The sequence below is a fragment of the Thunnus maccoyii genome, chromosome 18, assembly GCF_910596095.1.
Source record: "Thunnus maccoyii chromosome 18, fThuMac1.1, whole genome shotgun sequence".
NCBI lineage: Eukaryota > Metazoa > Chordata > Actinopteri > Scombriformes > Scombridae > Thunnus > Thunnus maccoyii.
In genome coordinates, this window is record NC_056550.1 from 23,187,176 (window position 1) to 23,208,631 (window position 21,456).

At 41.0% G+C, this 21,456-nt stretch overlaps 2 protein-coding genes across 5 annotated transcripts; one reads left to right on the top strand and one right to left on the bottom strand.

The window, feature by feature from the left end:
- Nucleotides 1–1,943: 1,943 nt before the first annotated feature.
- hrob (homologous recombination factor with OB-fold) lies at nt 1,944–14,606 on the bottom strand. Its single transcript, XM_042391874.1, has 10 exons — nt 14,428–14,606; nt 14,174–14,224; nt 13,026–14,003; nt 12,642–12,725; nt 10,245–10,379; nt 7,799–7,907; nt 6,164–6,249; nt 5,911–6,033; nt 5,593–5,779; nt 1,944–2,549 (listed from the first exon to the last, which is right to left on the bottom strand). Exons 1-10 carry the CDS (start codon nt 14,437–14,439, stop codon nt 2,494–2,496), a joined length of 1,821 nt encoding a protein of 606 aa, XP_042247808.1. The 5' UTR covers nt 14,440–14,606; the 3' UTR covers nt 1,944–2,493.
- Nucleotides 14,158–19,079, top strand: asb16 (ankyrin repeat and SOCS box containing 16). 4 transcript variants are annotated; one of them, XM_042391881.1, is made up of 8 exons: nt 14,703–15,003; nt 15,113–15,172; nt 16,070–16,411; nt 16,490–16,757; nt 17,074–17,482; nt 17,617–17,700; nt 18,424–18,534; nt 18,646–19,079. In XM_042391881.1, the coding sequence occupies exons 3-8, from the start codon at nt 16,075–16,077 to the stop codon at nt 18,829–18,831; spliced, it is 1,395 nt and encodes a 464-aa protein (XP_042247815.1). In that variant the 5' UTR covers nt 14,703–15,003; nt 15,113–15,172; nt 16,070–16,074; the 3' UTR covers nt 18,832–19,079. The 4 variants fall into 4 exon arrangements, with proteins under 4 accessions (XP_042247813.1, XP_042247815.1, XP_042247814.1 ...); XM_042391879.1 differs by lacking the exons at nt 14,703–15,003; nt 15,113–15,172 and adding an exon at nt 14,158–14,235; XM_042391880.1 differs by lacking the exon at nt 15,113–15,172.
- Nucleotides 19,080–21,456: the final 2,377 nt, after the last annotated feature.

Here is a 21,456-nt window from a genome sequence, read left to right on the forward strand (position 1 = left end):
CAGCCAAGGATGGTGTTGAATGCTACCCCCTGCTGGTATTAAGACTACTGTAACTTATACTGTGTAGACTGCAGTGGTTCCCAACCTTTACTGGTGTGTTTAATGGTCAGGTAATAGTCTGAATATGGACGAGTGAGCAGATCATTTAAAGAGGGATTATTCTTCTCTAATTGTTTAATTTGAAGGGTTTTTAGAGGCCTGAAGAGGGGAAAGTTTCCAGTATTTCACAAGAAAAAAAGCACTACTTATATTATCTCTTCAGTCATTTAGCGCAGTGGTTCCCAACCTGTGGGTCAGGACCCCCAGAGTGGTTGCAACACAAGTCTAAAGGGTCAAACGATATTAAAGCATGATGAGGAAACAGGAAAACATACTTCTGCTACATAAAATCAGGGTTAATTTTAAAGGATTTCATGTAATCTTTGCATTTTTCTTGTGAATTTCTTGTGAAAACATGTAAATCTCTATACAGGAGTTGTTTTAAGGCATAACAAACCAAAAAAAAAAGGCCAGAACCACTGATGTAGTGACCTCTATGTTTTGCTGGTCTGGCTCAGTACATTGGCTTTGAAATGAAACAGTATATATGAACACTAACTTCCATCTCAACTTTGAAATAGTAGCACAATGACACATTTATACATTTTGTTTGTGCACCAAAAACAGCAACAACAAAAAGAACCTCATATTTTCTTTCTAGCTTGTAATGGGATCCAGCCATGCAGATAGTTTTGGTTTCATTTTCCCCAGGATTTCACATATCTGTCTCAGATTTCTGCCACCACGGAAATACAAAAAAAAAAAAAAAAAAACGAGGTTTGTGCTGCTTAAAACATTTTTAAAAATTCAATAGCAACATCTCTCGCCAGAAACAGTGTCCCCGTTGCTCTGTTTTCATTCATCTTTTGTAAAAAACTAGCTTCACTGAACACTGTTCAGAGTGAGGTCTGTGGATTATTCACAGCAATCATGACACTGTTTTTTCTTAAAGACATTTCTATTAAATTGTCCACTTTCACTGTGTTGGCGAGGTGGCAGAATCGGAGACAAATATCTTAAAATCTGCACAAGAAAAAACAACAACTATCTGTCTGGCTAAATACCGCTTGGGCTGAGAGAGAAAAATGTTTTTTCTTGGATTTGTGTGACCCTTTAAGATCCATACTGGCTGAACAGCGTGTGAATCGAAGCCCTTTTTTATGCACATTACACCCAATGTTTGAAGCAGTGAGACAATGACAGGATTATATGGATGAAAACACCCTCACATTAAGCTGGAAATCACCACTTTTGTATCATACTTGCTGCTTAATTTCAGATTCAAAGTGCTGGAGCACAAAAGCCAAACAACAGGAAAAATGTGTCACTGTGTAAATACTTAAAACTGTACAGTAAATTATACCTTTATCATCCAAACAACTAAGAGCAGGAGGGCGAGAAGCATTTGGGGACAACAACCCATTTCATCTTCCCCATCCTCTCTCTCTCTCTCTCTCTCTCTCTCGAACATAAACCAGGCAATTTGAGCAGCTGCATCGTACACAAAATGACAAAGAGGCTGCGGATTAACCTGAATCTGTTACAGTGAGGCAGGGTGGTGGTGGTGGAGAAGGAGAGTGGATCCGGGATTCAGATCCTATTGGGAAAGCCTCTGTAAGAGCCTGTTAGTCACAGTTTGACTCCACCCTGATGCAGACTAGCCAGGGCTGGGTAGACACTTTTGGTCAGGCAAAAAAAAAAACACAAGAGACTCAGTGACTACCTCCCTCCCTCCCTGCCTGCCTGAAAACCTCCGATGCACCTCTAAACGCATTGGTAAACAAACCGGGTCACAGTTTATCCACTTCCACTGTGAGGCTAAGGATAAAACAGACGGGACTGAAAATGCAGGACAAGGACAAGAACCAACAGGGAGAAAAAAAAAAAAAAAAAAAAGCAGCAGACAAAGGAGCCTCATCTCGATTTCATTTTACATAATTAGCAAATCAATGCTGTTTAGATTAGTCTTCCATTTCAAGGTCACTGAAGCGAAGTGCAACAATGGATAAGAATGAAAGAAAAAGTGAGGGGACTGCATCCTTAATACACACACACACACACACACACATACACACAATCTCAGGCTAATTACAGCTTTCACAAGAATATAAGACATGTAATCAAACAGGGCTGATTTTTGGAGCTTTGTAATTGATTAATGAGCATGTGTTGGCTTTGAACGGCTGCGTCTTATAACGCATCAATCACACAGTAACAACAGATGACGTCAAGATGTTTTTTTTTTTTTTAACTGGATATCGAACAATTTTGACTCAAAAGAAAACAGTTTTTACAAAATATACACATTTTAACAAGTTCTTTAGTAGCCAGAGGATGATTTTAAAGAGGAAAACAAAAGATAATAAGGAGTTAATCGTTTGTCAGTCATGAAATAACGGAGGTCAGTGAAGGCGACGGTCTGTACAGAAGGGTTTGCTGATGTAAAGGTTCACATCAGAGGCTGTAGGTGTCCTCAGGTAACTCTCCCAGGAGTTCATCCAGGTCATCGTCTGTAAAAAAAAAAAAAAACACACAGACACACATTAGCTAATTAATCTGCCATGAGCAGCTGAGATAAGACATAGATGCAGTTTCAGAATCACTTTTGCAATTGATCAACTTGGTGAATCACCATCAACTGAAAAAAAAAAAAAACATTACAAGAGCTGTTTCAATTGTCTACCCAGACAGCAGGGAAGAGAAATCTACAGATGTTCAGATGACGGTGGCGCTTTCTGAAGAGTAGCGCTGAAACCACTCGTCCCTTAATTTAATTTGAGTGAATGAAACCTTTATCGCTCCCCAAGGGGAATACGCTTTACACAAACAGCACGAAATAAAATCAACAACCATACATGACAGCACATGATATAAAACATAAAAGCGTCGTAAAAAAGCGTCATTTTGGGAAAATCGATAAAAGACATCGAGTTGAGACGATGTGATCAAAGCTTGTTAAGCAGCTGAAGCCCATAAAGGGTTTTAGTGGGTCTGCTATGATCATGTGAGCTCAATTCATGCTGTACTGGTCTGTCTTTTTTCCCCATTTATCTTGTCACCCAGTTCACAACCCTGTCTAGTTTGTTCTTTTTTAAAAAACAGACAATGCTTCCCTCACAACACTGAATATAAAAAGGTCGATATACTCTGAATGAAGGTCTTTTAAAACAGTGTCAGCATATAAAGTTTCCTTAAAAAGTAGAGAGGTTGTTGAACACTTTGCAGACCTAGCTTTGGTGTTAGCATTCCTAGTCGATTTGCTATCAACAACAGCGCCCAGGCACCTATACTGCTGTACCCTTACAACGGTTATGTTGTTCGTAATTACGGAGGACAGAGACGAGTTTCTTTTGAAATCGATGTTCATTTCTTTCGTTTTCTTTGTGTTTAAAAAAAATCAATGGGTTATCTGAACACCAGAGGTAGACATAGTTCATCTCAGCTCTATAAAAATGGTCTCATCGTCGGTTAAAAAGGCCCCATCAGAGCCGCATTATCTGCAGATTTTATCGTTGTCCAATTATCCTGATGAATAACACAGTCATTGGTTTACAATTTGAAGAGCGAGAGAGAGAGAGAGTGAGAGGACGCAACCTTGCGGTACCTCAGTCTGAGCGATGATGATGGATGACTGTCCTCCATGGACGTACTGTTACCTCTCAGTGAGGAAGTTATATATCCATCCTATGAGGGTCTGATTTACACTCGTGCTACCCAGCTTCACTGTCAATATATCTGCCTGGACGGTATTAAAAGGCAGATGAGACATCAGCAAACAGTATGTGTACATAAGATGACGGGGGTTTCCAGGTGTCTGTAATCACATCACACCCTTCTTTGCATCCACTGGTTTCAGATTTTAAGTGAGATAAAACAATTTGTTAAAGCTACTGGTCTAAAATCAATTCATTCAGAGGTATTTGTCTTTTTCAATGACCTCAGAATTATTTAAGAGTCCAGTGATGCTTGAAAGAGATTAGTGACTAAAAAGGTTTAACTGCTAACAACACTTCCTGTAGCATATTTCTCATCCGTCCCATCAGGACCGGTGGATTTCCTCGTGTTTATCAGGGAGAGGGTGCGCCGCACACTTCCTTTGATGTTATATGTAGTGGTGTGCCGTCCTCTTTCCGGTTCCCCCTTGTGGCTCAAGCTGGGATGGTCTATAAGTCTCATAACGTGTAAAAGCAATTAAGTCATTGGCAAACTCTGTTGGTGCAGAGTCGGTCCGCTGTGAGTTCAAGCCGACCGTTGTCTTTATTCCAACGCCTCCCTTGTTGTCGTCGTCGTCCTCGAGTAGCTGCTCCACTTTAAGCTTTGTAGTCCCTCTTTGCTTGGTTTATTTGCATCTATATTTCTCTCTGAGTTAGTTTTCCTGTGCGTCTGTCATTCAATTTAAATGCCTGTTCTTGGATAAGAAGCTTTCTTATATCAGCAGTAACCCAGGGTTTAGTATTTGCATGTGTTTTTGTTTGTTTGTTTGTTGGGGGATTACATTATCTACACACAAGTTAATATAGGATGTGACTGCCTATGTATCTATATTCATCTATATTCTGTATAATCTGGGCGTTCGAACACTCCCGGTCTTGCTGTGCTCATCTCACACTTTCACTTAGATCTTGATTTGGGTTTTTCAGTTTGTGATTTTTGTCTGTTAGATGGTTGTTAAAGCATTGTCACGGTCGGATGCAGCTATCGGTTGTTTTCTGGATGTCTTTTAGTGAGCCTTAAAATTGCCGTTGCATAAATCATTAGTTTTTGATCCTCTGGTATAACATTTGACATATTGCTGATAGTGTGGCAGCGTCAATGCTGATGAGCAACCATTAAAGTCACCCGGTATTATTTTTGGTGCTTGTGGGGAGATTCCAGCTTCCAGATCCTGGATGTGCTGGTAAACAGTCTCTTTGGAGTATCGTCATGGCACAAAAAAGCCACGTTATATACAGTTATTGTGTTCATGTCGCCTTAAAATAATACTTTCATTAGTCTAAGATGCTAATTTCTGGCTCATTATCAAGGTTGCATGTTATGACAGTATTAGTTTCAGACGAATCTTGTCATTAAATGTTATACAGGTAGAAATTTCAACCTACTGGTTTGCACAAGAGGATATCTGAGGGGATCAAAGTCATTAGGATTCATCCTTTGGCAGCCATGAAAATGTCATTACAGCCAATAGTTGTTGAGATATATTAAATGAATATTTTTGAGGTGGATGTTCGTTTGACTTCAGACTCTGCCAACTTGTTGTGAATTATAATGTGCATCTAATTTTATGGACTAGATAATGGAAAAAAAAAAAGAATAGCTTAATCAAAGAATCCAGAACAATGCAATCAGACGCCTCTTTGTCACATAGCTTATGTTTTGCAGCAGTTCGTTAGGTGTTCGGGGACGGAGGAGAGTCCAATTAATATCTCAGAACAGTATCGGGCACCGTTGTACTTCTATTTAACAAAGAAGTATTTTTATTGAGTTTGACACTCGGTGAAATTAGGATGTGACTCTCTCAACCAGCAGTGTTATTACAAATGAAAGGGGCCCCACCTGCATCCCAGCCCAAGTCCTGAGGCGCCGGCTCTCGGGGGCCTCCGCTGGAGTCGACTCTAGCGTCTGTCGGGGCTCGAAGGTCTGTCCCTTCTTCTTGTCCTTCCTCGTCGTCGTCGTCGTCAAACATCAGCTGCATTTGAGAAATCGGCTCCCGGATGACGGCTGGAGACCGAGCGGGTGACTCCTGGATAAAAAATTTTTTTAAAAAACAATATTTTGTGGGGGACAGCTGACAGTGTGACAGAACATTTTCTGGATGACAGATTTAGTATTCGTTGGAAAGCAATTGTGCTGTTTTTATCTCGACTGGCTCACCGGGACCAGCGGAGGCAGCTCAGCAGAGGACAGGCTGAATCCGTCGGGGGTGTAGATCCTCAGCAGGTTGTTGGGTGTCACGTTTAGGTAATGGTTGCGATGGGAGGGAGAAAACACGCCCACCTGTACGCAGAGCGAGCACAGAGTCAGACAAACACCGTAAATGGATTTGTAACCAGTGTATATATTTTAGGTTAACTGCAGTTATCATCATGGGTGATATTTAATTATAACCTTGTTTGGGAAGTCTTACTTGTTTGAGGAGCAGTACAGCTCCGACCTTCAGCTCCCCCACTCTGTCCTCGAGGAGACGGCGATGAACCGTTCCCTGAATCTCCCCTTGAGTCAGAAATATTGAGAACAGAACAATGAGAGACGGAGCAGACACAAAAAACGCGTCAAAGATGTACTCTGTGTGTGCTTTTACAACTGAGGAGCTTTCCAAAATAAAATAATTTGACAACTTAACGGAAAATCCTGGCATATTTTAACCTGCTGTTTTACCCACAAACGTGGTCACTGAACTTTGCACTCGTCACCTCCGTTGTGGTGAAAAACTTGTCTAAAAATCATTAAAAACTATTAAAAAGGCTTTGGATACACACACACACACACAATACTTGGAAGTAGATCAATTCATTGTTGGTTTGGCTCTGAATATGAGATTTGTTCACAATAAGAAAAATATAGAAAAATCGGCAGCCTTGTTCTTTTAGGGCCTTGAGAACTAATAACATAACTCAAAATATCTGCAGAACACAGATTGAGCTGGAGGAGAGTGAAAACGTACTTTAAAACACTTTATAAGATTCTACACAGCAGGTCTGTTTATTTTCAGTGATTATCTTTAATAATTCTTCTGAAACATTTAGTCTAGTGAAAAATAGAGTAAAATATCCCCTTTCCCCCAGAGTGACACCTTCAAATGACTTACTTTGCTCAACCAACTGTCCTTAAACCTGTAGATAATTACATGAAAATGATAGATAACAGAGAAAAGCAGCAAATCTTCATGTTTGAGAAGCTGGAATCAGAACATTTTGGGTCATTTTTCCTTTAGAAGTAGCCGCGTATCAAAACACTTTTGATGAAATTTTCTCCTGATCAATTAGAAATCACACCGCAGGCTGACAGCGGCTTATGAAACAGCTGAATGCTAAAAGCTAAAAAGCTGCAAATCTTCTAGCAGGTGGGAGGCACATTACTGACAGAACAGTCCCTCGTGGTGTCACTAGCACTTAATGCCCACCCACCGCTGATGCCAATCTACCGCAATTGAATCGCTAATAAGCACTTAAGTCTGCTGTTGAGTACGGCATCCACTCCCGAGTGTTGATAATCAGTACACCTCGTGTGGCTGCTCTCTGGGGGCCATGGCAACCGGCTCGGCTTAGAGACGGATCAGACAAAAGGGTAAAAAAAAAAGGCTTTAGACGGAGCGAGAGGAGACAGATTCAAAAGACAGAGAGAGGAAGAAAGAGGCTTCGGGCTGTAGGGGCAGGAATGATGTGAAGAGGACTCGGTGTATATATATATGTGTGTGTGTGTGTGTGTGTGTGTGTAATCAAGCATGTTACTATGGCTGAACTCTGCTCTCGTACCATGTGGAGCTCAATCAGGCGAGATCTCAGTGAGCAAATGTTAAATGTGAAGCAAACAGCTCACAGCTTCACCCCTCCATCCTTCTCCTCCTCTTTTACTCACCATCACTTAACACACACACCTCATTATTCTCCTCACTTTGTTTTTCTCTGCCACACTTGTCATTTACTCAGAGCCTTGAGTGTTTTTACTTCAAGATATAGTATTTCATTTCCATCTTATGTGCGCTGTTGTTACACATTCCTACAGTGAACCTGTGCAAGTGTTTTTTACGTGTGTTCGGTACCTGTCGGGTCTTTGAACACGGCCTTGGCGTCGGTGTGTGTGTGGACGATGTTCTTCAGCAGCACAGCCATGTTGGGCACTTTGTTTTTCGCCAGCTGTTTCAGTGCAGCCTGGGTGGAAGACACGAAATAAGATTCTTTACTTCCTTCTTCTCTGGTGGATCAAAGTGTTGGTTCAGTGAAACATGTAGAAAGCAGAATTATTTCAGGACAACACACACTTATCGACTTCCACCCACATTACTACAGCATTTAATCATATATCAGATTCATAAGTACAACAACCATTTCTTCTTCATCCATAAATAAATGTTCTTCATCCACATATTCGCACGCTGCAACTAGAAGAGTGCGTCTCCCTTAGAGCCAAGATGGCGGTGAAAATACCAAAACACGAGGATTTATTCATCTCGTATCGTAACTTTAGTGGATCGTAACATATCGGGTATGAAATTCATCTGCAGATGCTTCGGTTCAAGATGACATCAAACTTCTCTACGGGAGCCAAAACGTCGCCAGCAACAGACAGTAAACCTTGTTTTTAGTCTGATATGCAAAATTCAAAACTGCAGCAGTTGTTGATCATTTGAGGCCCCTACAGACCCGTTAAGAGGAGTCAATGGTGTTAAAAAGCAGGTTTAAAAAGATAAAACTATTATGCTGATGGGTTTAGAGATAAAAACCACACTTGTGAACTGACGGATGTATTTGTTTCTGTGCTGACTGTGAAATTCATCCAGCAATAACGAATCAGTTTGGTTTCTTCAGTCGTTAACACAAGTTCTAATAACTGTTTTAAAGCCCATGTTTGCAGAATTTGAAATGTCTTTACTTTGGTGCCATCTGGTGATTGTGAAGGAACTGATGGAGAGCCGGTTGACCCAAAGTGAAGAACTCATCAGGAGACCAAGGACGTCTTACGCAGGAACATTTATTGAAGCTCGATCGAGGAGGAAAGAGTCAGAGGACGAATAAAAACACTCGATTCTGCTGTCTACTTCCAGACAAGAGTATTTAAACCCTTAAAACCTCCAAATAAGGTTATTCTTTACTCATCTATGCCTCTACTGGGTATTGAACTATAAACAAGACTGATTAAAGTAAACTGAAGTCACGTAGTCGGTACATAGGTCACATGCAATCCATTCTGACCGTCTGCATTAAACACAGCGTATCTCCGCCCGACCTTGGTCGCCATTGGACACAGCCGGCCTTATCAAGACGGCCGCATATCCCCGCCAACCTCAGCAGGCAGAGAGATGAACCGCTGTGAAAGAGACGGGTCATGACCTGCTGCTCCCCAGATAGAAGAGGACAAGAGAATGACCCGGGGAACAAATATTCCCCCCACAGTGATGATATAGAGAATTACTCAGTGCTAGACTAACGCATACCGATACAGATGGCTGCAACGCATCATTATTTCATCGTTTGGTCTATAAAATGTCAGAAAATGGTGAAAATGTCGATCACCGTTTCCTAAAACCAACAGTCCACAACCCAAATATATTCTGTTAAAAGAACAAACCGGAAAATATTCACATTTCAGAAGCTGGAACCAGAGATTTGGACATTTTTTCTCTAAAAAAAAACATCCTCAAAATGATTTAACGGTTGTCAAAATAGTTGGCGTTTCATTTTCTGCCGACAAACTCCTCACTGCAGCTCTAATATTCATATATTTAACTTTAACAGAGGTGTTAAACTGAAAACTACTAGAATACTTTATTCAATTTGAATAAAAACTAGTGATATTTATTAAAAATGTGTCCATATACACCATCTATCAAACACCTTCCACTTTTTGTTTGAAGCATGAGATTTATTCAGGTTTCAGAGATGTATTAATGTTAATAAAAAACAGCAGCAAGCAGTATTTACTCTCAGGCTTTTTTCCCTCGATGCATTGGATGTAACGTGTTGTTGTTCGGTCAACAGGAGTGGGGAGGGGGGTGTGTTCATTTGTTTTTTTCTGCAAACAGGGATTTTTTTTTAGGAAGCTGAGGTGAATGAGCTTAGCCAGAGTCCCGCCAGCCTGGACTCTGAGTATGTAAGCGGAGCCGCGACGGAAACCGACATGTTTAAGCGCTCGTTAGACAATTGCGAGTCAAAAACACTGGTGAGTTATTAAACAGAAGCCTCTTGTAGTGACACACAGAGAGAGCAGAACAACAGCAGAGTCTCCATTAGAGTGATTGATGAGTGATCGTATGGTTTATAATTACAAACACCTCCGTTACAGCTCTGTCATTTGTCCTGATTACGCCGATAGACCTCCGGCAGCGACACCGAGTCTGTTATTTGAAAAAAAAAAAAGCTTGACCTAAATAACAAGGCACTTACTGTGATGCTGGATTTGGGATAAAATAGGGAAACAGTTTGAGTAAGTAAGTTTGTTTGTAATTGAAAAAAAAGGGAAAAGGATGTGTGATGGTAAAGAGATTTAACCTTTCGAAGCACCATGACCACACTGTACGACTGCAGGAAACACGAGGGGTTTCTCTCGTCCAATCCCATCTCTGCCTTCATCGCCGCCCAGGCGCCGCCGCTGAACTCGTCTTCATCGGTCTGGGAGCTGGAACCCTTTAAAGTCAAGACAAACAAACAGAGTCGGATCGAGATGTTCTGTTGTGTACGCGCTGCGTTTACAGCATAAAATCTTTCTGCTCTGCCTCTGACTGTTACTGTGATTAAAATTCTTTTCACACTGTAGTCTGGAACCACTGCAGCGTCTGGTTTTTTGAAGGTGCAACATCCAGACACAAGAGCGGTGACTGAAAGTAGAGCTGCAACCAGGGTCCAAAATGAACTTATTTTTTACTGGCCGTAAAGCTGCATCATGAACTATCTGACTAAAAATAATGACCTCAAGTTTTTAGTTTGCAAAGTCATCTTGCATTACTTTAGCTCATACTTTTCCACACACACTTTACAGAAATATGAACACAGGAGCATAAACTGAATCCAGCATACAGAACATACTGACTTTATCTTTACCTAACTCATACAGTAAGCTCCTACACCTCATCATCAGACATGTGTATGTCACTACCAGGTTGCTGTTGTGTGCGTGCAGAGCCCTCGACACCAGGACCTGTATTTGCGCACGTTGGTGGTGGAATAACTTAAAACGACCGTAAAATTGTTCCTTACATCCATAGAGTCGTGTGCTTGTTAATTTAGAGGCATTTTTGACACTAGAAGGGCTCTGGAGGCCCAGATAGCTGTAACTGTAATAGATGTTTAAGATTGAAATGCCCCAACACAGAAAATGCAGCCTAGACTATTTTTTTAGAGATGCAGCAATATGGAATTACAGAGCCGATAACAATAACAATAATTATAGATTAAGTTACTGAGGTTCAAACGTTTGTTGCAGCTGATACAATGTAATAACTGATTAACAATCCCTACAATAAAGAATATATTTATTTATTGTAAACTTGTTTATCATTTTAATATGTGGACTAATTAAAATCAGACCGTATCTCCTTATTGACGAGACCCTTGGAATAAGCTTTCATACTGCCAGACTGTACTGTTTATAAAAGCTGCAGTTCTTTAACTGGTTAACAGCTCTGTGGCATCATTCATCTTCTCCTGTGTCGTCGTCCCTCTGCTGGTCAGACTCACTGCTGCAGGTGCTGCTGGTAGAGAGCAGGAGCAGGCTGCCGTCAGCCTAAAGTCTACAAAATTCAACTTATTTTAAAGATACTACTTAACTACTTAGACTCAGTTGTTACATACAGTGAACGTCTGTTTTGAGCTCATTCATAACAGTTCACTATTAGCATAACGAGCTCCGTATAGCTGTAAAACAAAGTGGCTGCGGATGAGAGGGGAGCAGGAGTCGACTGCTGGAAGTCAGAGACATTGTATTTAAGTTTATGTTCTTCTTGTTCTCTTACTGCCAGATTTTGTTGCACTTACGGCAGCGAGCAGTTGTAGTCGACTCGAGTAAAGTAGAACCTAAAGTCTGTTTCATCCTGTGTGTGTGTGTGTGTGTGTGTGTGTGGTTGTAGCTCAGCCTCGCCCTCAAACAGGCATAGACAGAGCAGACAGAGAAGAAGCAAAACTCCTGATCTCTCCCCACTGGCTCCCATCAGCTGCTCGAAGCAGACAAAGTGTGTGTGGTTTGTGATCATCGTGATTATGTACAATCTGATATTCATCATTTAGCAGTGGTGCTGTGCTGCTGTTGAAAGCATACAGGGGAAACACTGAAGCACATAAAAAACACAGTGATGTAAACCTATATTATTTACCAGCCATCTGTCTAGTGGCCCCAATTTATTTTTCAACCAAATCCAAAATTTACCCACATTTGACACTTGGTGGGTGTTAATTCTGGACCCTGGCTGCAATAATTAGTCAATCAACAGATCGTCTACTATTTTGATAATGAATTTGTTGTTTTGACTCATTTTTTAAGAAGAAAATTTCCAAATTCTTGGATTTAGCTTCTCAAATGTGAAAATGCTCTGGTTTCTTTAGTCCTCTATGACACTAAACTGAATATCTTTGGGTTGTGGACTGTTGGTCGGGATAAAACAAGACATGTTAGGTTGCAGTGAGACATTTTTCATTTTCTAACATGTTACAGACCAAATAATTCATCTATTAATAGAGAAACTGATCAGATTAACCAATAATGAAAATATTCGTTAGTTGCAGCCCTGACTGGAAGCTGTACTGAGCTTCTGTGACACGATGCTTCACCTTGATTATAATTTGCAAAAAGTAATTACATCAGAGATCTGGTTATTGCTTTTTTACAAGATAATAAAATTTATATCAAATTAAATTAATTCGTGTGTTTTTTGTCTCTGAGAGTATTTTTATTACCTGGCTTGGCAATCGGGCCACAGCACCGTGAGCAGGAGTCTGAGGAACAGACACGACTATGTCATCCAGACTTTGACCCTGTGGCTGAAAGAGAAGAATTAAATCAACATTTGGCACCATGATGGAAAAACAAACACATAACCAATAGATTTCCTTGACAGTCATTTCATTAAAGTTTATGACAAAACCGCAGAGCAAAGAGACTTTGTAGATGAGACGATGTGTGATTTGACCGCTCTGAGCTCTACAGCACTTTCATTTCAGGTGAGAAGCAACAAATAGTTAGTGGCATCAGCGCAATGCAACCAGACAGATCCAGTTCTCATATGAAGGTAATTTCAGATGCATGGCAGAGGGAGTGAACCAGGGCTGGATGAGACTAACCTGCTGTGGCAGGAGTCCAGCGGGGCCGGGGAAGCGTCTGGTCCTGGGCCGATGAGGCTCAGAGCGAGGCCTCTTCTTGGGAAGCTTATTAGAAGCAGATACCAGCTGGACCAGACGATTAGTGAGGACTGGTGTGTGAAGGGGATGTGGGCTCAGAGTTGGGGAGCTCTGGGGCCCTGGAGAAATGGTCTCAAAGAGGCTGCGGGCCTGACGGGAGGGTCCCGGAGTTGACCACGGTCTCTGTGGCTGCTGAGGCCTGTTTAGTGTCCTAGAAAGAGGGCTGGGGGCCGGGGACGTTGCGGTGAAGCCTGGGAAAACACCAGGACTCTGCGGAGGGGCTGACAGGTGAGCAGGGCGGGGATTCGGAGATCGCACATGAGCAGCAGAAAAGGTCCGAGGAGGTGGCGTATGACTAGATGAGCCAAACGACTTGTGTGCAGTGCCGAGCTCTCTCAGGCCCCCCGCAGGTGGCCTCTGAGTCCCTCCACAGGCTGGGGGCCGCAACGATTTAGCTGAAGATACATTCTCAACAGGAGGCGCAGGTGGGGATGGAGCAGGAGGTTGAACCAGGCGGTCACACTCATCCAGGTCCGCCAGGTCGACATCCCAATCATCAAAATCATCCTGAGCCACACTGGGCTTCTGCAGCGTCTCGGTGTTGGGATGACTCTGATGTGATGCCAGATTAGGCTGAGAGACATTCAGTGTGGAGGGAGGGGAGGAGGAGTGAGTCTGAGCGGAGAAGGAGAGCTGTCTCAAACCAGGAGCAACAGTTTGTCCAGCAGCAGTGTGCGTGCTGCTCCTTGATGCTGTGCCATTACACGGGGCAGCTGATCTCTCTCCAGTTTGCTGCAGGCAATTTTTCTCCGGCTCTCTGCGAGTAACAGAGGAGGCACGCAGCGCACAGGATGACACAGCAGCTGCCACATCGGCTGGTCCAGACGCTGAGCCCACAGCCCAGTCTGTCCCGAGCAGGTCCTGGGAGAAACACACACACACACACACACACACACACACACACACACACACACAAACAGTGTAAGAGATGGAGAACAGAAGGAGGATTATTATGTCCCAAAATGAGTTACAGTTGTCTGACAGTTAAGTATCAATTGAAAACAGGTGTGTTAGAGTGTGCTGGGACTCACCTCATCATCGAAGTCCTCGCCAATGCTGAACAGGCCACTTAATTTGCAAGTCTGTAACACAGGTAAAAACACACTCACGAAATGCTCTCACAACATGTTGCAGCAATAAAAGTCCAGATGTCATTTGACACGTGAAATCAGTCTATTAAAATGCAAAAAAAGGAGAGAAACGAATCCCAAATCTCTGTGTTATTATCTGTGTGCAGTGACCGTCTAGCTAGCATATGTTAGCTCAGCAGGGATGGCTCACTTACCATCGCTGTCATGAGATATCGCGATGAAAGGCGTATTTGATCAGTTTGGAAAGGTGTATCGAACTTAGCGAGACATCGTATAAATATAATTTCTTATCCTTTTCGATGTCGTTACTTCCACGAGTAAACGCAGCTAGCCATCGGGCTGGATGAAAACTTTTGCTGCTGCTTGGTACCGCGCCCCCACGTTCAAACACGACGTGATGACGTAGTGATGTTTTTACGAAGAACGTTGAAGCGCAGCGAGATGTTTCACTCCTCGTCACTTCCGCCCCCGCATCACAAATAGTTTAAGATAATTTAAAACTACATCGCTTTCACTTTCATTTTCCTGCTTTCATTTGAAATTAATGAAAATGATTGTCGGTGTAATTTACTTGACGTTTATTTCTTCTATTTTTGGACATATTCACAACAAACTGACAACGTTTTATTAACCTTTAAGCCAACCTTTACCAGGAGGAAAATGGAAATTTGAACAGCTACAAATCCTTGATAACTGCGAAAACTTTCTCTGCTGAGGAAGATCGTGTGATGCGATAAAAAGCCCCAAACCAGCTACCAATGCACCTTGTGGTGAGGTTGTTTTTCCAATGACTTGTTACTTTTTTTTTTTTTAATTTCCAGACCATTTATTTTAGTTTGGCAAAGAAAACGAGGTTAATCTGTTGCTGTAATCTATCAGAATCTCGTCGGCTGTACATCCTGAAGAATTAATAAAAAAGATGTACCAGTATGATGTGAAGTAAGATGTGAAGGATGAATACTTTTACTTCCAAATATAGGCCTAGATTAATTTAGAGTGTATTGTTTCCCTATCACAGTTTTCTCCACCCTCCTCCATGAACTCAAACTGCTTTCTTCTAGCCTACATGACTGTTATTTCACTTATAGCCTACTTTTGCATAATCCTTTGCTGCTTGTCGAATTTTAACTGGAAATACATGAAATTTAAAATGCTCCCATAATGCAATATGGTTCAACTGACTTTGAACCATATTTTAACATATGTTGTATGTATTATATGTACACAGACATCAGCAGTTGACACTATTTTCACCTGTAATAATAATTGACGTTTTACATGATTTCTTCAGATCATCTATAAACTAAGAAGAGATGGAGTCTATCTTGTCATCTCCTGGTTCTTTGGTTTACATGGCTTTTTTGGAGAGATAAATGTCGAATAAATAGCCCACTGCCATCTAGTGGTCATTTTGTAAAATACAAGTATCAGTTTGCATTCTGATCTATTAATAATTTGTGCTGGACTTATCTTTGGTCAACAACCTTGTGACTGTGTCCACACAGAGAGGGCGTAAGATTTGGAGGTTTGCTTGTAAGATTTTACATCAAAGTGAAACAAGACTGATATCAGTTATGAATCTTTTTATTTGACCTCTCCTTGGACCTCTGTGACTCACTGCACTTACAGTGAAGGGTGAGTAAACACTGTATGCTGACATTTCTCTGAACAGTGCTGCCCATTTCTTCAGAAGAGACACCCTGCTGCTTTACGGAGGTTCATGTATGGACTTTTCAGCTCTGATGGAACAGGAAATGGCATCAAACTATTTACTTTTTAACCTGCGTTCTCTGTACAACTTGCTAAAGGTTTACTTTGTCCTTTGCTCACTTTAAGGTGCCATGTCAAGGGAAACATTTCCATTCTCTTCTACCTCACTGCGCTCGCTGAGACTGGAGCAAGAGTTCCAAGACTGGGAGGATGCACGGCGGGCGGTAGCCCATAGGAGAGCCATGAGCAGGGCTCCGTTGCCCAGGGCCCCCAGGCCTCCACCCAGACAGCAGCGGCTCCAGGAGGTCCGGGCCCCTCCGCCCCAGATCCGGTGCAGAGATGTGGCCGTCCACAACACGTTCATGTGTGGGGACATGAAAGGGGTGTATGCGGTGCTGAAGGACCCTGGAATGGTCAACGCCCTGATGGAGACGGTGCATGAGGAGATGGTGTGGGCTCCAGAGATGGGTATGAGTTCCTGACTACATAAATGCTATCAATACTTTTGTCCTTACTTCCCTGACAACCTTTTTGTTCTTCTGTCAGGCATGTGGACGCTGAGCTCCAAGGTGAAACAGACTTCAGCTTTACGTCTGGCTGCCAGCAGAGGACACACAGGATGTGTGGAGGAGCTGCTGTTCCGCGGGGCCGAGGTGAACGACGACCCCGGAGGCAACACCGCCCTCCATGATGCCTGTATAGGCGGCCACGACGTGTGCGTCCAGCTGCTGCTCTCTCATGGAGCAGATCCTGAAGTGTTGGCCGCAGATGGCAGCGCTCCTCTTCACCTCTGCACATCTGCTCAGTCATTCCAGTGAGTGGTAAAGGAGCCATTTCTACTACATTAATGTCAATATTCTCTTCTCTATTAGGCCCAATTTCACCAAAGGGGTAACTGAAATTTGGTTTCAGCTTAATCTTCTCTGATTTCCACTATTGTAGCAATAAAAAGTGTGTTATTAAGACTTAATTTTCTTAAAACAATACAAATGGTCTGCCTGAAGTGTAAGAACCTTCAATTTTCTACTAGTTTTAAGGCAGTAATGTCTTCTGAGTCAGTATAAATGTGACATTTTTGGAGCGCAGATAGCTGATGTTGGTATAATCAGAATATGTGAATTGTCTCCCAGGTGTGCTAAGCTGCTTTTAGAAGGTGGTGCAGAGGTCAATGTGAGAAACAAGGAGTCGAGGCTCACACCTCTGCACGTCGCCGCTCGGCGAGGCCTTGAGGAGCACGTGGAGCTCTTCCTCTCCCACGGAGCAGACGTTTTAGCCACAAACCAAGAGGGAGAGACCCCTCTGAACGCTGCGTGCGGCGGGGCAGAGAGGCTGTCTGAGGCGGGCCGCTATCTCCGTGTGATTCAAAAGCTGCTGGATGCCGGAGCTAACCCCCGAACTGCGGGCAGGAAGCAGCACACCCCCCTGCACAACGCCTGCTCAAACTGCTGCCACAGGATTGTAGATGTCCTCTTGCAGCATGGAGCCAAGGCAGACGTCGCCAACTGTGCAGGATACACGCCAATGGACTGTCTGTTGCAGGTAGCAGATAATAAGGGCTGGGTAGATATCAAGGGAGCAACAAAGTGAAGTTTAGTATTCTAAAGTCAGTCATCCAGTAGAGATAAAGTTTCAGCTCCGGCAGTGAGATAAACACTTTTCTGCTCTGCTTTAAGGTGGTTGAAGATTACCCGGACCAGCAACCTGAAGCAATAGCACGGTCCCTCCTGAACCACGGAGCCAAGCCTGTTTCACCAAAGGTTAGCTAAAATAATCACACTGAGAGCCTGTGGTGGTACAGATACATGGCAAACAGGTTCACAGGAAAATGAAATAATGTGAAAGAAACAGTTGAATTCTTCTGCTGAGTTTATTAAAAATACAACATTTTGGTCATGGACCTTTATCAAGGCATCGAATTCACAACATAAAACAACCAAATCTTTACACCAGGCTGCAAGAACCAATCAGTTACCGCATTAATAATTGATTAAAAGCATTCTAATATGAAACAAACAATATGTCAAAATCTGTGGAATAGACAAGAAAATAGGCGATTTTTTTTTTTTTATCAACAAGATAAGTTCAAATAGGGGATAAGAGAGGCAGATCAGTTAATAACCAGTCCAAGTTATTATTCAAACGGGAAATATCCTTTAAGAAAAATAGAACTGAAAGTGAAAGTGAAAACTTAGTAAATAGTCCAAGGTTACACAACATCTGGCCAATATTTAAACACACTGATAATGAAAGCAAATGTAGAAATAGTGGAGACAACTGTTAAGGGAAATATAATAATAAAACATGGTACATACACACACACACAAAAGGTTTTTGTTAAGTCAGATAGTCAAGATAGTAAAGACTCTTTTTTCCTTCTTGAATCTTCTTTATATATCTATTCTCAGTCACCTGTTGTAAGAAAATTCAAGTTGGATGGTATGAATTGGACATTTTCGAACTTCTTTCTCTCCTCTCTACAGATGCTGAAGCAGTGTGTCCTCTCTATTTCCACTTTGGAGGTGATGCTGAACTCGTACACATCCGTCCCTCCCTGTGAATGGATGGACTCTCTGTCTGACGAGATATACGAGGTGAGCTCTCCGCAGTGTTACGACGACTTTTTTCCCGTCTTGTTCTCTGTTCTGTCTCATGTTCATAGTGTTTGTGGGTTGTTTTTTTTTGTTTTTCTTCCCCCACCTCAGGATCACCCGTGTTTCTTTGACTTGGTACGTCAGCGGAGCGGTCAGCCTCGCTCTCTGCAGCATCTCTGTCGCTGCGCTTTACGGCAGCACTTGGGAGCCGGGTGCTACTCAGCGGTCAGTAAAGTGGATATTCCCGGCTCTGTGAAGGATTATCTGCTGCTGTGTAATGATGGGACGCTCCAGTGAATTGATTTTTTTTTTATTGCATACATTAACAACAACAGGATGGTGCTTGCAGTCTACTTTAGATGACAATAATTTGTTTCTGTTGTTTTCTCATTTTTTAACTTGTTTTTGTCAGCTTTGAAATGCTTTTAATTGAACTGTTTATGTTTGGACGATGTCTAAGTGAAGTGAATCAGGAGACTTTTGTTTCTGGAGTTTCTTCAAGAAAACACAAATAAAAACAACATTACCTCCTACTGGATTATTAATTATGTATTTTTAAATGTATTTATTTCTCCAGGATTAGCTGGTTGGTGCTATTGTCAATTTCAGCAGTAAAGTGTCTGCACAAAAATATTAATGTTCTATAAAAGATTCATCAAAAATAAACATTGTTTGAATTACTCTATATACACAAATGGGATATCATATCTTGCATCTGATATGCTTTTGTAATTGCTCACTTTTCATACGAGTAAATGTTGTACTAAAAGCAGTGCTGGAAGTTAATTTACTCAAGTACTGTACTTGTGTACTTGAGTATTTCCATTTTATGCTACTTACAGTATATTTCTACGGCAATTCAGAGGATAATATTGAACTTTTTACTCCTCTGTATTTATTTCACAGTTACAGCTACTAGTTACTCTCCAGATTAAGATTTTATATACAAAGCATATAGTATGATTCCTTTAGTCCATATCTTATGACATGAAATAAAAATAATGGTAATAATATATATAATACTTACAGTATATTTCTATTTTTCCACAGTTCAGAGGTTAGAATTGTACTTTTTACCACATTTCTTTTACTTTCTAGTTATGTACCAGATTCAGTCAGACACCATAGTACATATTTTATAACATGAAATAACAATAACAGTAACAATAATAGTAATAATGTATATAATAGTTACAGTATATTTCTATTTTACCACAATTCAGAGGAAAATGTTCTTTTTACCCTACTATATTTATTTCACAGTTACAGTTACTTATCAGATTAAGACTTGAAGTACAACACATATCATTTTAGAATATTTTTAACATTTAACATTTTTTAAACAAAAGATTAATTGAAAAATTGGTGGTAATAATAATATAATAGTAATAATTAGAATGAGTTGTACCTCAACAAGCAACAACATTAAAATGCTGCTTACACATGGAGAATATTGCTTTATTGTAATATAAAATAACAACACTGCCATTCTGTCTGCATAGTGAAAACTTTCTGCTCACATTTTGCTGATAATATTTGTACTTTTACTTTTTAGTAAAGTCAGTTTAACACCTGAAGTTGTTTTCACATTCATCTGCTGAAAGTGGAAATTTTCTCTGAGCTCATTGAAAATCTAATTGTTAGTTGTGGACCTACAATCATGATTTGTAACATCACAACTAGTTTGAAAACTAATCCTGGTCCAATATTCAACTTACACAAGTGTGAACTTGAAGCCTCCAGTGCACAAACACTGAGAATGGACTTAACAGTGAGGTAAGAGTCGTTTTCTGTCCAGCAGTTAAACTAATAGTTAAAGTAGATGCCATTTTAAAGATTTTAAAGTGTTAATTATACCTTTTTTGTGGAAAAAACATATCAGACACACATTATTATCCCAAGTAGAGTATTTATCTATATCTTAATACATGTCTAGAGGGGATCTTTAAGTGAATGCAAACTTTTACTTTTTAATGGATTATTTTTACATTGTGAAATTGCTAATTTTATGTTCTTCCACCAATGTTAAAAATATGGTTTGAGATCAATTTTAAAATATAGCCCTAACAAGTGGCCAGAATAAACTGTGTGAATGTCCAACATGTATCATGGATATAATGTATGATTTGTGAAAATAGAAAACATTTCCATTGCTAGTAATCAGACCCTTCATCCTGTGACCAGCCTGGTAAACAATGGTGGAAAGTATTTAAGTACTGTACTTAATACAGTTTTGAGGTACTTGTACTTTGAGTATTTCCATTTGATGCTACTTTATTCTTCTACTCCACTACATTTATTTGACAGCTGTAGTTACTTTTCAGATGAAGATTTGACACAATGGATAATATAACAAGCTTTTAAAATACAACACATTGTTAAAGATGAAACCAGTGGTTTCCAACCTTTTTGGCTTTTGACGTCTTACAAAAAGCAGTGTGTAGTCGGGGTCACATTTCACATGTTTATGAGTTGTTAACAGCTCCACCAAATAGTGATTTTTCCCTCTAAACTTCTCACATGGTTTCATTTCAATAAATGTCCAAATGATCCAATATTTCACCAAAAATCAAAGATTAGAGAAAAAGTCCAAAAACTGAAAACAGATTTGTGTATCAGAACTTTGTTTTTTCTTCTTTCGTCTCCCATTAATCATCTCATGACCCCTCAAATTTATCTGCTGACCCTTTGGAAGAGCCCGACCCCTAGGTTGGGAGCCACTGGACTAAACTAGCTAACTGTATATAAAGTAGTTGAAACTAGCTCCACCTCCAGCAGCTACAACAGTAACATGCTGCTCTAACACTGATGCTTCACTATTAATAATCTAATGATGTCATATATAATAATATATCAGTCAGAGGGACCAAAGCACTACTTTTACTGCAATACATTAACTACATCAAGCTCATAATACTCAAG

Coding starts and splice junctions, on each gene's coding strand:
- hrob (XM_042391874.1), bottom strand. Junction 12,726..13,025: donor CTGGACTCCTGCCACAGCAG/GTTAGTCTCATC, acceptor CTTCTCTTTCAG/CCACAGGGTCAAAGTCTGGA. Junction 2,550..5,592: donor GGACTTGGGCTGGGATGCAG/GTGGGGCCCCTT, acceptor TTTTTTTTACAG/ACGATGACCTGGATGAACTC.
- asb16 (XM_042391879.1), top strand. CDS start 14,196: ATGCTGAACAGGCCACTTAATTTGCAAGTCTGTAACACAG. Junction 16,758..17,073: donor ACATCTGCTCAGTCATTCCA/GTGAGTGGTAAA, acceptor ATTGTCTCCCAG/GTGTGCTAAGCTGCTTTTAG. Junction 17,483..17,616: donor CAATGGACTGTCTGTTGCAG/GTAGCAGATAAT, acceptor CTCTGCTTTAAG/GTGGTTGAAGATTACCCGGA.